A 14675-nucleotide genomic window follows, 5' to 3' on the forward strand; every position below is an offset into this window, starting at 1 on the left:
CGGAACCCACGTCTCGGGCGAGCGCAGAGTGCGAAAGGCGGCGTGGGATTGTCAAGCAACAACGAGCGAAAGGGGTAGTACACAGGAAGAGGAAGAGGGCGAGGAGAGGAGGAGAGGAGAGGAGGAGAGGAAGGAGAGGTGCGGCCGCTCGACCCGCTCGAGCGAAGAGGACGACGACCTCCACGTCGACGCGCCAACGAAGCAGCGTCGACGAATGCGAGTCGACGACGTCCGGCTCAGCCCCTCGCCTCGAGCCCGGCGCGCTCGACGCGGTCCTCGAGCGCCTCGCCCGGCCTGCCCGCCCACTCGTGCAGCGCGATGCTGCCCTCGACGGCGCCGCGGTCCTCCCACGCCGTGCTCATGAGCTGCGGCGCGTACGGCGCCCAACTCACGTCGCGCACGACGGGCGGCGAGTAGCCCGTGCGGCCCTTGCGCGGGCGCGAGCGCAGTTGCAGGTCGGCCGGGTCGTTGTACGACCCGCTCGAGCGGTCGATGAGCGGGTGCGAGTGGGCGCGGTCGAGCACCTGGACGACGCGGCCGTCGAGCGAGTAGATGTGGATCCGGCCGTCGCTCGAGCCCGTGTAGACGTAGCGCTGGCCCGTCGTCGCGACGGGCGAAAAGTGGCACCGGATCAGGGTGCGCAGGACGGCGTGGCCGCGGTACGTCATGACCGAGACGTCGTGCTGCACGACGGCAGTGGGTCAGACCTGGTGTCGAGAGAGACGTGGGAGGAACGAGGGCGACGCACAGGGTGCTTGATGTAGCGCGGCTTGGCGTACTGGCCGTACCGATAGTCGTAGTCGTGGATCGAGAAGCTCTTGCGGTCGAGGCGCAGGCGGTCAAAGTCGAACTCGCCCATCATCATGCGCAGGCTGTCGAGGCATAGGTGCGTAAGTCAAGGTGGACGGGGCACAGGGGGAGAGAGAGAGAGGCGGACGCACTCCCACAGCTTCATCCCCTGGTCCTTGCCGTTCGACAGGATGTACCGGCCGTCGCCCTTGGGCGCGACGAACGTGACGCCCTCGGTGTGCCCGACGCAGATGCCGCTCGGCCGCTCGCCGTCGAGGCTGCGGCGGTCCCACACCTTGACGAAGCAGTCGTCGCTCCCGCTCACGAGCAGGTTCGAGTCGCTCGCGCTCGCGAACGCGACCGCGTTCGTGTCGTCCTGGTGCGCCCGAACCCGGAGCGTCGTGCGCTGCGCCTCGACGTCGTACACGAGGACGAGGCCCGACCGCGCGCCGGCGACGACCTCGCGCGCATCGTGCGAGAAGCGGACCGACCAGATCTGCGGGCGCAGGGGGGCAACTCTGTGTCAGTTCTGAACTCGGAAGAGGAGAAGAGAGAGCGCGAGAGGAGAGGAGGGCGAGGGCGGAAGAAGGAGGCAGAGGGGAACGAGGAGGGGAGGGACCGTGCACGACGAGACGAGGAGGAGGAACTCACGCCAAAGCCGTAGTGCGCGCCTGCCGCAAAGTCGAGCGTGTGCTGCTCCTGGTCGCCGTCCCACTCGCCGCCGTACCCGGTGCGCACCATGTGGACGCGCGGCGTGATGCTCGAGTAGATGAGCCACTGTGAGTCGTCGCTCAGCTCGGCGTCGGTCAAGGTCCAGCTGCAGTTGGCGGCCGACCCTTGGGCGATCTTCTGGACCTTGAGCGACGTGCGGTGCGACCAGAAGCGACCGAGCGACCTCGCGCCGGGCTCGGCCTGGTCCGTGACCGACTTGTCGCCGACTCGAGGCGGCGTCGACGTGTCGTACACGTACACGCGGTAGTCCTTGCACGCCGCGTAAAAGAAGCGGCCGTCGGCGCTGTACTGGCCGCTGTAGACCGGGTCGGTGAACTGGGCCACCTCGACGCCGGCCGAGTTGGGGATGGCGAGGTCGCCGAGCGAGTCCTTGAGCGGTCGTCGAAAGTCGAGCTCGCGCGCGCGCAGGTGGTCGGCCATCGAGTGCGACTGGACCCAGTGACGGCGCTTGGTCGTGTCGTACTTGGTCGGCGGAGGACCAAAGGCGCCGCCTCGCTCGAGCCGCATGCCGTTCTCTTGCGGGTCGTCGATGATCGGGTAGTACTGCTTGGTGCGTGGCGAGCTGAGAGGGAGACAAGGACAGGGGAGGGATGGTCAGCTCGTCGTTGCCGGGCGAGACGCTTTTCTCGAGAGAAGGAGAGAGGGGGCGCACCGGTGGTCGTCGTCCTCGTCGTCGTGGCCCATGACGGCGTAGTCGTCGTCCTCGTCGTCCTCGTCGGCATCGAGCGCAGGGCCGCCTCGGCCGAGCGAGCGCAGGAGCATGTTGCGGATGGCGCCGAGCGACACGCCGGTGCCGATGAGGTCGGTCGCGCGCAGCGGTCGAGGCGTGCCGTCGTCGCCGATGAGCATGACGCTTCGGGTGATCGGGTTGAGGCCTATGCGGAGCTGCGGTCGGCGGTCCTCGTCGTCTGCTGCTGCTGCTGCTTGCGGCTCGTCGTCGTCGTCGTCGTCGTCGAGGTCGAGGTCGGGATCGCGCCGGGGTGAGGCGTCGCCGTCGTCTTGTTCGGTGTCGTCGTCGTCGTCGATGAAGAAGTCGGCGTCGTCGTCGTCGAGGGCGGGCTCAAAGTCGGGGTCGAGGTTGTCGTCCGAGTCCGAATCCATCTGGGCGATGCCCTCGAGGTGAGCGAGGTCGCCCGAGTTGAAGCTGGCGTCCGAGTCGTCTGCCGAGTCTCCTGGCGAGTGTGCGAATGCGCCCGGGATCGACATGGCTCTGTGGCGGGTGACAGACCGGTGAGGGAGAGCGGACAGGGTGGAGGCTCGGAGGTGGGGAGCGAGGCCGACCTCACCTCTAGCCTGGACGAGCGGGAGTTGCCGTGCAATGTGCAGTACACTCTCACAGGCACGACGAGCCGAGCGCTCCCTCGCACGAGAGAGAGCGAGAGTGCCGACCTCGTCGTCGTCGTCTCGTCGCCGCACGCTCATCTCGCCCTCTCAGTCCGACCACGCTTGCCCGCACCTGCGCCAGCACAGCCTTGCCGCGCAGCACGCAGCGCTCCCGCCCCAGCTCACCCGCAGCGCGACCGCCCTCGCCCGGCCCCGGCTCCGATGAACGGCGAGGCCAACTTCCGCCCGTGGTCCTCGCTCGCCAACCAGGCCGCACTCGGTGGAGGCCGCGTCGACGCTGCTTTCCTCACAGAACCCGTCCCCTACGAAGGTGCGCCCCGCTCCTCCCCATCCGGACAACCCTCTCCTCCCTCGCCGTGACTCGCCGGCTCGCTCGCCGGCCTCGCCTGACCCGTCTATGGCTGCAGACTTCGAGTACTCGACGGGCATCGACTACCCTGCCTTCGCCGCACCGCCACCCCCACCGGGCAGCAGCAGCAGCACTACTGGCGCGAGCCACCTCTTCCGCCCCTTCTCGCCCTTCCACGCCCACACCGGCGCTTCCTCTCCTCGATCCCGCACCGCGTCTTTCCCCGCCGCTCCTCCACCTCCGTCCGGCGGCGCACCCGAGCCCGCCCCGCTCTTCGACAGCACCGAGTCGGCCCTGTTCTCGTCGTTCCTGACGACCCTCGACGTCGACCCGGCCTTCCTCTTCAACCCGGTCCTCCCGCCGGGCATGCCCAGCCCGCCGAGCACGAGTGCGGGCCCGTACGGCGGTGGAGCGAGCGAGCGCGACCGGCACGAGCGCGACTCGCTCGGGCGCGACGTCGGCGGCATGCACCTCCGTGCGAGCACCACGAGCGCCGAGACGGGCTCGTCGACGACGAGCGCGGGCAGCACGCCGCGCAGCAGCTTTGGCGTCGTCGGCACGGCAGCTGCCCCTTACGGCGCGCACCTCCCGCCGGCGACGCTCACGGCGGGCCCTCCCCTCCCTCCTCCAACGACCCTCACCGCCGGCCCGCCGCCGCCACCACCGCTCTCGCTCCGCCTCCCGACCCCGCCTCGCGCGCCGAGCGACTCGAGCGAGCCTCGCGTCCATGGCCGAGCGCGCGGCGTGACGGCGGCGCGGTACGCCGAGCTGGACGAGGACGACGACGAGGACGGGGCGGCGGCGGCGGCAGCGCGCGACTCGGATTCGGATTTCGAGCCGGCGCGAGAGCCAGGTGCTGCGTCGGGCTCGGCCTCGGGCGCGTCGGGCGCGGCGGCGAGCGCCGGCCTGCGCCGCAGGACGCGCACCTCGGGCGGCGCAGCGGCCGCGGCGACAGCGGCGACTGGCGGCGGCAGCAGGAGGGGCTCGAAGAAGGCGCGCGTGAGCGAGCCGGCACCGGCACCGGCGCACGAGGCGGGCGGCGACGTCGAGATGGACGTGCTCGACGACGAGGCGGCGCTCGCGGCGGGTCTCGCGGCCGGCCGAGCCAAGCGCAGCGCGGCCAGTGCGCGCCGGAGCGGCGGCCGTGCGTCGCTCAGCCGCCTCCCTGAGCCCGTCGCCGACTACGGCGCCCTCGACGGCGGCGTCGATGGGTCTTCGACGGGCGCAGCGTCGCACGCGCCCCCGACGGCCAGCACGAGCGCCGCCGCCGCCGCCGCCGCGCCCGCGCCGACTCGGTCGGGCAACGGCAAGCCCGTGACGCTCACCGAGTCGCAGAAGCGCAGCAACCACATCCTGTCGGAGCAGAAGCGGCGCAACGCGATCCGGATCGGGTTCAAGGACCTCGTCGGGCTCCTCCTCGCGGGCGAGGCCGCGAGCGGCATCGTGCTCGGGTCCGGGTCGGGCGCCGCCGGCGACGACGACGACGAGGGCGCGGCGTCGACGGCCAAGAAGCGCAAGAGCAAGGGGACGGGGAGCGGGCGCGGGAGGGGCAGGAGGGGCGACGTGTCGACCAACGCGAGCAAGAGCGTCGTCCTCACGCACGCGGCGAGCTACATCCTGTGGCTCGAGCGCGGCAACATGGCTCTCGAGCAGGAGGTGGCGCGGGTCGAGGCGCTGCTACGCGAGGCGTGATCTGGCTCGTCTCCTCTTCCTCGCCTCGGCGCATCTTCCTTTCCTCCCTTTCCCTCTCTGTGCCTTAGTCTCTCTCGTCCTCTCCCTGCCCCTCTCTGTTGTGTACCCTGTCTAGTTTCTCGCAATCGAGCGGCCGTCTCTCGGTCCCTCTCTCTCCTCTTGCGAGCGTGCACGGACAGCGCGAGCCGCCCACACCATGCGCTCGTCGAGCGCAATGTGTCCTGACGCGCAGTGCGACCGTCGAGGGCGATCAAGTCTCGAGAGCGCGTGCAAGAGGCCATGTCGCCAGGCGAGAGCGAGCCGGAGAGGAGAGCCAGTCCTCGAGGCGCAGGTTGAAGCGGGCCAGGTCGGCGATCTGCTGCGCCTAGACGCGACTCGAAAGACACAAGAGCTCAAATCAGGGTGCACGACACGCTTGGCGGATCAGGGCCACCAGCCAGGAGGTAAGAGCCTCGAGACGTCGTCGCTACCGCGAGGAGGAGAGCGAGGCGACGAGCACTCGCGCCCGCGTGGGACCTAGCCGCGGCGCGAAACTGAGAGCATGGAAGAGCATCTAGCACGCGCCTGCCCCAGCTAGTGGGGAGGGAGGGCGCGGACGGTCGACGAGAGCGAGAGCTGTTCGGCGCCTGAGTTGGCTCCTTCTCTCGCCGCCCACTCCTCCCTCGTCGTCCTTTGTGAGTGTGCCCTGCCGCCCAGATCCTGTGCGGTCTGCTTCGTGCGAGCCACTCGTTCACGAGCTGACCCTTCCCCTTGCCTCCTTGCCTCACCCTCAGATCCCCAACATGGTCCGCAACCTCCTCGCCCAGCGCGCTCGCAGCCTCGCCCGCACCTACGCGGTCCGCCGTGCGTCCACTCTCTCGCACCAGGTCCATCTCGGCCAGCGCCCGCCTCGCCAGAGCGCCGTACTGACCCGCGCTCGCGCCGCAACCCCTCGTCCCTCTCCCACCCGCCCGTCGTCGCCACGATCTCGCCTCGCGCCCACAGAGTTCCATGCGTCGCCTGCGCCCTTTGCTCTCCAGAAGTTCCTCTTCCCGGCCATGTGCGTCTCCGTCTCTCCCCTCGTCGCCACCGCCCGCAGCCTCCCCTCGCGCGAAAGTGCGCGCCAAGCTGACCTCTCGCTCAACCTTGCACCAGGTCTCCGACCATGACCGAGGGCGGCATCGCCTCGTGGAAGGTCAAGGAGGGCGACTCGTTTGCGCCGGGTGACGTGCTTCTCGAGATCGTGCGTCCCACCCACCTCTCTCTCTCACTCTCCCTGTCGCAAACCCCCCTCACCCGGGACCCACCCGCTAACATCGCCGACGCATGCCTGCAGGAGACCGACAAGGCGACCATGGACGTCGAGGCGCAGGACGAGGGTGTTCTCGGCAAGATCCTCGTGCGTCGCGTCGCTCTCCTCCCCCCGTGCCCTCCCCTCGACACCGAGCTGACCCCGTCAATCCTTCACGAGACAGGTCGGCGATGGCTCCAAGGCGGTCCAGGTCGGCTCGCCGGTCGCCGTCATCGGAGAGGAGGGCGACGACTTCTCGGAGAAGGCGCTGCAGGAGGTCCTCAAGGAGGACGTCAGCACGGCCGACGCCGACGTCGCGCAGCCCAAGGAGGAGACCAAGCAGGACAAGCCCGAGGCCAAGAAGGACACCGAGTCGACCAAGTCGGACGACAAGCCGGCGCCCAAGAAGGACGCGCCCAAGAAGGACTCGTCGCTCGAGCTCTCGGCCGACCGCCCCGTCATCCTCGCGACGCCCATGGCCAAGCGCCTCGCGCTCGAGCAGGGCGTCCCGCTCGCCCAGGTCAAGGGCACCGGCCCCGAGGGCCGCATCCTCAAGGAGGACGTCGAGAAGTTCGCCGCGTCCAAGCCGTCTGGCGCGTCGGCTGCGCCGGCTGGCCCGGCCGCCGCCGCCAAGGCGTCGCCGTCGGCTGGCGCGGGCGCCGGCTACGTCGACACGCCCGTGTCCAACATGCGTCGCGTCATCGCGCAGCGCCTCACCGAGAGCAAGACCAACACGCCGCACTACTACCTCACGGTCGAGGTCAACATGGACCGCGTCAACAAGCTCCGCGAGGCGTTCAACACGGCGGCCAAGTCGGCCGACACGGCGGGCGCGACCAAGGACGGCGTCAAGGCGGGCGTCAAGCTGTCGGTCAACGACTTTATCGTCAAGGCGTCGGCGCTCGCGCTCCAGGACGTGCCCGAGGCCAACTCGGGCTGGCACGGCGACTTTATCCGTCAGTACGAGACGCAGGACGTGTGCGTCGCCGTGTCGACCCCGACGGGCCTCATCACGCCCATCGTCGCCGACGCCGGCCGCAAGGGCCTCGCCACCATCTCGGCCCAGGCCAAGCAGCTCGCGGCCAAGGCGCGCGACGGCAAGCTCAAGCCCGAGGAGTACCAGGGCGGCTCGTTCACCATCTCGAACCTCGGCATGATGGGCGTCGAGTCGTTCACGGCCATCATCAACCCGCCCCAGTCGTGCATCCTCGCCATCGGCGCCACCGACAAGAAGCTCGTCGTCGACCCGTCGAGCGACAAGGGCTTCAAGGAGGTCAGCGTCATGAAGGCGACCCTGTCGTGCGACCACCGCGTCGTCGACGGCGCCGTCGGCGCGAGGTGGCTCAAGGCGTTCAAGTCGTACCTCGAGGTGCGTCCCCTCTTTTTCTCACTTTCTTTCGGCTCGTCGCTCCCTCACTGACTCTCTCTTCCTCCATCCTCAGTCGCCCCTCTCGTTCATGCTGTAGGTAGCCCCCTCTCGTTCTCTCTCTCTCTCTCGCGCGCCGCACTTCGTCTTGTTCTTCTTGGTTGGACCCCTCTCTCGCCTTTCCCTTGGTTACAAAAGGATCCCCCACACCCCCTCGCGGCCTTTCTCTCTCTCTCTCTCTCTGCTGATTTAGACGTTCCCCTCTCTCCCTCTCCCCTCGTAACACCTCTCTCGCGCCCCTTCCTGTCGGAGAGTCCGGCGTCCGTCTCTTCCTCGAGAGGCTCCTGCGTCCGTCCGCTCGGCTTCGGGCTCCTTCCCCTCTTTCTCTCGCTCTCGCTTGCGCTCCTGTTCAGCTCTGCTTGTCGCCCGCATGCATGGGCGCACACCACCGCCTGCGCTCGTCGTCGACGACTGACTCGGACTCGGACTCGGGCTCGAGCGCGGCGTCCCGCTCGACCGGCGGCAGCGACGACGACGAGCACCGCCACAAGGGCTGTCAAGGCGGCACCAGCAGCGACAGCGATAGCGACGACGAGCCTGAGGTGCGCCCGAGCCTCTCTCTCCATCGTGCACGAGCCTCCCTGACATTCCCCTTCCTCGCGCGCAGCGACCGCGCCATCGACCACGACGACGACGACCGAGCAGCAACCTCATCCTCATCGCCATCGTCACGCTCCTCCTCCTGTGCGCCGTCGCCGCCGCCGCCTACTTCTACATGCGCGAGGGAAAGACGGGCTCGACGAGCGCGAGCGACGCGGCGAGCACGGGAGACGCGGCGGGCGACGCCCCTAGGGCAGGGACGGCGAGCGCTAGGCTCGGGACGGGCGGGTCGAGCGGCGACGAAGGAGACGCGGTGGGCTCGGCGAGAGGCGGCGGAGCAGGAGGAGGCTCGAGCGAGGTGCGTCGCCGTTCTCTGGCGCCACTCTCTGCGTGGGAGCTCACGCTCTCCTGCCTGCAGACGTCAAGCGCGTCGGTGTCGTCCAGTCCGTCGGTACCAAGAAGCGGCGCAGGCGACGGTCCGTCCTCGAGCCGAGCCCACAGCGCCTCGTCCGGCTCACCCAAGTCGTCCTCGTCTCCTCCCGCAGCAGCGCCTTCTGCCTCGCCCTCCCCAGCTTCCTCTACGTCCTCCTCGACGTCGTCCAACAACTGCAAGAAGGGCGTCGGGTACAACGACGCCAAGTACACGACGCAGCTCGACGTCTGCTGGGTCTACGACTGGTCGAGCGCAGGCGGCGCCGGCATCAAAGACGGCGCCATGTACGTGCCCATGCTGTGCGTCTCCCTCTCTCTCTCTCTCGATCTGTCCTTGGTGCCGATCCTGACCCTCGCTCGACGCAGGTGGGGCCCGAAGCAGGTCGACGGCTGGGAGGACAACGCCAAGAAGGCGCTCGCGGCGGGCGTGACGCATGTTCTCGGGTACGTCCTCCTCCCTCTTCTCGTGTGTCGACGCACGTCAAGAGCGACACTCACGCTCAACGTGTGCTCGTGCAGCTTCAACGAGCCGGACCTCCCCGAGCAGGCCAACCTCTCGCCGTCCGCCGCCGCCCAACTTTGGAAGGACCACGTCGAGCCGCTCGCAGGCACGGCCAAGCTCGTGAGCCCTGCCGTGACGAACGGCGTCAAGCTCGACAACGGCACGTCGATGGGCGTGCCCTGGCTCGTCGACTTTCTCGCGGCGTGCGACGGCTGCACGGTCGACGCGGTGGCGGTGCGTCATGCTCTCCCTTCTCTCCTGTAAGGTCACGCGTACTGACGTTCCCGACGATGCAGCTGCACTGGTACGACTCGGCAGGGTGCGCTCAGACCTCTGTCACTTCCTCGCCCTCGCGCTCGAGCCCACTTGACCTTCTCAAACCGCCGATCCTGCAGAAACACCGCCTACTTCACGAGCTACCTCGAGGAGTCGCGCAAGACGCTCAACAAGCCTATCTGGTTGACCGAGGTGCGCCTCCACTTTTCCTTCCCTCGAGCAACCCTCCTTCCTCGCGCCTGAACCGCCAAACCTCACGCAGTTCATGGGCACGGGCACGCCCGCCGAGCAGAAGACGTTCCTCGAGTTCGCGGTCCCGTACCTCGAGAAGCAGGACTGGGTCGAGCGCTATGCGGCGTTCGGCGCGTCGCGTCGTCCTTCCTTTCGACCGAACCGCCGACCGACCTTTCTCTCACTCTGCCTCGCTCCCCTGCTCGCAGGCGACTTTCTCGACAATCCGGTCGCCGAGTTCATCGCTGCAGACGACGGGTCGCTCAATGACTTGGGCAAGGCGTACTCGGAGGCGAAGTAGACCGGCAACGACCTCATTTGTAACAAGATCCTCTCTGCGACGGTCGCGAGCGCGCAAGGCGAGAACGAGAGAGGCATTGACAGCACAAAGAGCGCTACACAAACGCAAGCCCACCTCGTATCACCCTGCCTCGTCCACCGCCGCCCCGACCGGGATGTCGCCCTCGAGCGCACGCGCGAGCATCGCTTCGAGCAGCTCGGGCGTCACCTCGTCCTGCGCGCTCAGGCTCGCCGGCGTACCTGCGCCCGTCGAGCCCACGCTCATGGGCGCCGGCGTGCCCGACGCGCTCGCGCGCGCCGACCCGCAGCCGGACGAGGCCGCGTCGGCCTGAGCGGCGAGGTCGGCCTCGCGCCGGAGCTTGAGCTTCCTCGCGCGTTGGTAGCAGCTGTCGCCGGTCCGAGGCGGGTCGAGCGTCTGGCCGACGTGGGACCAGTCGATGCGCTTGAGGACGAGGTCGGCGTCGATGAGGTGCGAGAGGAGGACGGCGTCGTCCATCTCGCGGAACGGCAGGCGTTGGCGTAGAGCTGCAGGAAGGACAGAGCGTTAGGTGATGCTCGACACGCAGTCTGAGAGAGAGAACGAGAGCGACGCACCGAGAGGCTTGCCGTCCTTGGTCGAGCCCTGCGTGAGGTTGTTCTCGGTCGAGCTCCTGACTGCGCGCGTCGTCTTCCTCGTCAGGGCGGCGCTCCACGGGCGGCTAGAGATTTGGAGAGACTGGGACGCACTCTTCTCCTTGTCCTTGAGCAGATAGTACCGTGCCCTGCACTGGACGCCCGTGTGTCGCGTCCCGATCCTCGCCGCCACCTCCTCCCACTCGATGTGCCGCCCGCCGCCCACCGACTCGTCCTTGAGCCGCACGAGCGCATCGTCCTCGACCTCGGTCCACTTGAGCGCCCGGCGACGCTTGCCGTCGGCGCGCTTGGGCGAGCGGTACCGCACAGGGATGTCGCGAGCGCGAGGGTCGCCGTCGACGGGAGGAGGCGGTGGTGGCGGTGTCGAGGTGGCGTTGGCGGGAGCGGGCGACGCACTGTTGCTGTCGATGAGCGGGGTAGGGCCGTCGAGCGAGAGGTACGAGTGCGACGAGGTGGTTCGAGAGTGCGCGCCAGAGTCGGTGTCGGACGAGGTGGAGAAGGGGAGGAAGGCGCCGTCGAGGGCGGGATCTGGAGGAGGGGCCGACTCGGACAGGCGGGCGACGAGCCTCGACAGCTCGGGGTCGACGTGGGTCGCGCTCGAGTCGCAGTGGAAGGAGAGCGGCGGCGTCGGGAGGTGCGGGACCGAGGTGTCGAAGGCCGTGGGGTCGAGAGGCTGCGTGGCGCCCGCGTACAGCGAGTCTGCGCGCAGGGAGAGAGCTTGTCAGTGCCGCTGGGCACGAACGACGAGGCACACAGGACGCACCGAGGGCAAACAAGGCCGGATCCAGCTGGAACTCGTCGGCGGACCCTCCCTGCGGCAGCAGCGGCGCTCCCGAGTCCTGCATGCTGCTCGACGCGTCGCCAAACACTTGGAGAGGCTCCTGCGCAGCCTCCTGCGGCGCTGCCCTCCTTGTCCTCGGCCGTTTCGAGCTGCCGCTGGTGGGACGAGCTCGCGCCGTCGTCGTGCGGGGCCGCTTCTGCGGTGGTGCAGGGTGCTCGACGACGAGGTCGGGCTCGCAAGCTCTCGTGCTCATCGTGCGAGCGGTGTCTGCGGCGGCGAGCGGGCGGGCGAGCGAGCGAGCTGACGAGGGACGAGCCAACTGCGAGTACAAAAACCCGGGCCAAGTTGGAATCTCACTCTCGCTCGACTTGTCGCTCTCGCCTCGTCTCGCGCTACAGCTCGAGGGGTTCCCTCTTCTTGGACGCACAGGCAGGAGATCTCGAGACAATTCAATTCAAGCGCAAGGGGAGAGGGAGGCGAGGCGAGAGAGAGGCAAACCGCGACGAAACGAGAGCAAGGGGAGCGACAACAACGGGGTACGGACGGGGGAAAACGAGGGGGAGCAGCTACAAGGTGTGTGAGAGAGAGAGGCGTGGCGGTAGAGGCGAGGCGAGGAGGAGGGGGACCGGACCGCCCGACTCTAGTCGCGGTCGGCGAGCTCGTCGAGCGCGCGCTCGATCATGCGCGACAGGCCGCGGCCGTTCGAGTCGCACCAGATGTCGGTGAGGAGGGTGCGCAGCTGCGGGTGGCCCTGGACGTCCATGCCGAGCTCCTCGCACGCGAGGAGGAGGTTGGTGAGGAGGACCGGGCGGCCGTCGTCGGCGTGCTGCACGGTCGGGGCGGTCCACGCGCCGGGAGGAGCCGACGACAGGAGCTGCGACGCCGGGACGAAGCGCGGTGACGGCGGCGACGACGTCGAGGGCGGCGAGGGCGCCTGGTGCGAGCCCGGGAGCGAGCCGGGCATGCGGCTCGAGCCGCCGTCGGCCTCGAGAGGCGACGACGCCATGCCGCCCGCCTGCGCCTGCTCCTGGTTGCGCAGGAGCTCGTGCGCCGTGACGAAGCCCGCCTTGGCCGCGTTGCGCGTCGCCGCCTTGTCGGCCTTGCGCGCCTCGCGACGACGCTCCTTGTCCTGCCGGCGCTGCTCGCGCGCCTTGCGGCGCTGCTCCTTGGCGAGGCGCTCGGCGGGCGTCGGCGGAGCGCGCGCCGCAGGGGACGAGGCCGCGCGCTGAGCGTAGGGCTCCTCGGGCTCGCCCTCGTCCGACGACTCGACGTCCTCGTCCTGCTCCTGCTGCTGCCCGCTCGTCGTCGGACCCATCTCGTACTCGTCGGTCGTCGTCTCGCGCGAGCTCGCCGCCGCCGCCGCCGCCGCCGGGCGCGGCGCAAAGGGCGACGGCGTCTGCTTGGCCTGCTCCATGGCGTGGCGGACCTCGTCCTCGAACCGGCTCTTCTCGCGCGCGACCTCGGCGCGCAGCTGCTCAAACTCGGTGCGCACCGAGTCGGCCTCCTTGCGGACGCCCTCGACGACCTCGCGCGCCGCGTCCGACAGGTGGGCGCTCAGCTGGGCGACCGAGCGGCCGAGGTCGGACAGGTCGAGCGACGAGACGCCGGCGCCCATGGGGTCGGACGCGAGGACCGACAGGCGGCCGAGGGCGCTCTGCGGCGACGCGAGAAGGGTCGAGACGTGCGTGCCGAGGGCGCCGGCGTGCGAGGGGAGGCCCGACAGGAGCGACGCGAGCGAGGCCGGGAGGTTGGTGAAGGGCATGTCGGGGGTAGGGCCGTCGGCGTGCGCCTGCGGGAGCGGCTCGTCGATCGGGTCGGCGGCTGCGGCCGACGACGAGGTCGGGAACTCGGCGTCGATGAGGGCCTGGGTGCGCTGAGCGATGGTGGCCGAGGCGGGAGCAGGCGTGAGAGGCGTCTCGTCCGGGTCGGCGGCGTCGGCGGCGTCGGCGGCCACTGTATCGATGAGGGCAGGCGTTGGAGCCGAGTCGTGGTGGCCGTCGGACGCGAGGGCCCCCTCGCCGTCCTCGAACTCCCAGTCCTCGACGTCGGCCGTGTCGTCGTGGTAAGTCGTCGTCGAGGTTGCGGCGTCGGGCTTGTGCGTGTGGAGGCGAAGGACGAAGCTGCCCGTCGTAGCCGTGTCGAGGTACTCGCGCAGCTCGACGTCGGTCGTCTGCGAGGCGAGGGTGGGGCGGGACCGCGTCAGCTCGGAGTGGCGGAGAGGGCGAGAGAACCGGAGGGAGAGTGGAGCGCACAAAAGTGATGTCGTCACCGTCGTCGTCCTTGTACAGGAGCTCGACCTGGTGGGCGGGCACGAGCTGGAAGCGGTCGCGCACGAGGCTGACGAGGGCGGGGTAGGTCGTGCGCGAGTCGAGGGTGGCGCGGCGGATGGTCGTGGTGCCGTCCGGGTGCGTGAGGCGGAACTTGGCTGGGAGGAGCATGTTGTGCGAGCTGTCTCCTGTGTCGGTGAGGAGGAGAGGTGAGGGGACGGAGGGGAGGAGGCGAGGCGGCGGCGTCGGCGACCGATGTCCAGCTTTCACGTGAAGCGCCTCTCTCTCGCTTGCTCGTACGGGTAGCTCTCGAGCGTGGCCTGTACACCACTGCGAGTCGCATCCTGGCCGGCACGGACGAGCAGGCGAGGTCGCGAGCGTGAGACAAAGTCGGCGGAAGCACCTCGACGAACCACTCTCGCGGGCGAGGGTTGTGCACGAGTCGGCGAGTGACAGTGTCACCGGAGGTGCTTGACAGCTCTCGACGCTGGCAGACGACGAGGTGAAGCGCGGGCGAAAAGGTCCGGCAGCGGCGGCAGGTCGGCAGGTGCGCCAAGGCCAAGGGCGACCCTCGACTCTTGGCTTGGCCACCGCGCTCCTCTCCTCGCTCTCCTCCAGCCCTGCACTGCACCCGCTGCACCGGCACCCTCTGAGCACACGCACCGCACAAGCCCACACTCGCCCAGGTGAGCCCCCCTCGTCCTCTCCCCCCCTTCGTCCCCCGTTCCACCACGCGGGCGACCCCCTTCCCTCCCCAAGAGCCACCATCGCCCCCGCCTGCCGCACCGCTCCACTGCGCGCACACCTGCACCCCGACTGCCGACCCACCCTCGCCCACGACGCGACCGTCACCGTGAGGCCTTTGCGCCCCTCTCGCGCCGCGGCTCGGCCACTCGGGCGGGTCCAGCTCGGCCTCGTCGCGCGCGCTCGACGGTGACGCTCAGTCGACCGTGTGGAGTGCTGGACAGCGAGTGCAGGGCGGGGCGGCACGAGGAGCAGCAGTCGACCGACTCGAGCCCGCGCGAGGACGACGTAACTGACCGCACGCGCAACCTCGCAGACCTCGTTCCGCACGTCGACCTACCGCACCAGCACTCGCACGACACGCACG

At 69.4% G+C, this 14675-nt stretch overlaps 5 protein-coding genes across 5 annotated transcripts; 2 read left to right on the forward strand and 3 right to left on the reverse strand.

Annotated features, from left to right (window-relative positions):
• Window positions 1–30: 30 nt before the first annotated feature.
• On the reverse strand, window positions 31–2727 carry RHOBADRAFT_51339 (uncharacterized protein; the record flags this gene model as incomplete). Its single annotated transcript, XM_018415784.1, has 5 exons — window positions 31–683; window positions 749–872; window positions 942–1285; window positions 1441–2083; window positions 2174–2727. 5 exons carry the CDS (start codon window positions 2725–2727, stop codon window positions 237–239), a joined length of 2112 nt encoding a protein of 703 aa, XP_018273543.1. The 3' UTR covers window positions 31–236.
• Window positions 2728–3066: 339 nt separating this feature from the next.
• Window positions 3067–4922, forward strand: RHOBADRAFT_51340 (uncharacterized protein; the record flags this gene model as incomplete). The annotated part of the gene is made up of 2 exons (XM_018415785.1): window positions 3067–3175; window positions 3273–4922. The coding sequence occupies 2 exons, from the start codon at window positions 3067–3069 to the stop codon at window positions 4904–4906; spliced, it is 1743 nt and encodes a 580-aa protein (XP_018273544.1). The 3' UTR covers window positions 4907–4922.
• A 647-nt stretch (window positions 4923–5569) lies between these two features.
• RHOBADRAFT_65995 (uncharacterized protein) lies at window positions 5570–7844 on the forward strand. Its single transcript, XM_018418845.1, has 7 exons — window positions 5570–5580; window positions 5680–5749; window positions 5891–5945; window positions 6041–6128; window positions 6222–6284; window positions 6361–7545; window positions 7619–7844. Exons 2-7 carry the CDS (start codon window positions 5689–5691, stop codon window positions 7640–7642), a joined length of 1476 nt encoding a protein of 491 aa, XP_018273545.1. The 5' UTR covers window positions 5570–5580; window positions 5680–5688; the 3' UTR covers window positions 7643–7844.
• A 2112-nt stretch (window positions 7845–9956) lies between these two features.
• Window positions 9957–11404, reverse strand: RHOBADRAFT_51342 (uncharacterized protein; the record flags this gene model as incomplete). Its single annotated transcript, XM_018415786.1, has 4 exons — window positions 9957–10408; window positions 10478–10537; window positions 10610–11215; window positions 11280–11404. Coding segments are annotated over 4 exons (1221 nt in total), but the record flags the coding sequence as incomplete, so codon positions are not given.
• A 499-nt stretch (window positions 11405–11903) lies between these two features.
• On the reverse strand, window positions 11904–13735 carry RHOBADRAFT_51343 (uncharacterized protein; the record flags this gene model as incomplete). Its single annotated transcript, XM_018415787.1, has 2 exons — window positions 11904–13467; window positions 13550–13735. 2 exons carry the CDS (start codon window positions 13733–13735, stop codon window positions 11938–11940), a joined length of 1716 nt encoding a protein of 571 aa, XP_018273547.1. The 3' UTR covers window positions 11904–11937.
• Window positions 13736–14675: the final 940 nt, after the last annotated feature.

Source organism: Rhodotorula graminis (genome assembly GCF_001329695.1).
Source record: "Rhodotorula graminis WP1 unplaced genomic scaffold RHOBAscaffold_2, whole genome shotgun sequence".
In the NCBI taxonomy this organism is placed as follows: domain Eukaryota; kingdom Fungi; phylum Basidiomycota; class Microbotryomycetes; order Sporidiobolales; family Sporidiobolaceae; genus Rhodotorula; species Rhodotorula graminis.

Bases quoted from the DNA above. Each gene is read 5' to 3' on its own strand.
- RHOBADRAFT_65995 (XM_018418845.1), top strand. From the start codon at position 5,689: ATGGTCCGCAACCTCCTCGCCCAGCGCGCTCGCAGCCTCGCCCGCACC. The intron at 5,946-6,040 runs GTGCGTCTCCGT...ACCTTGCACCAG, and splicing joins AAGTTCCTCTTCCCGGCCAT to GTCTCCGACCATGACCGAGG. The intron at 6,285-6,360 runs GTGCGTCGCGTC...TTCACGAGACAG, and splicing joins GTGTTCTCGGCAAGATCCTC to GTCGGCGATGGCTCCAAGGC.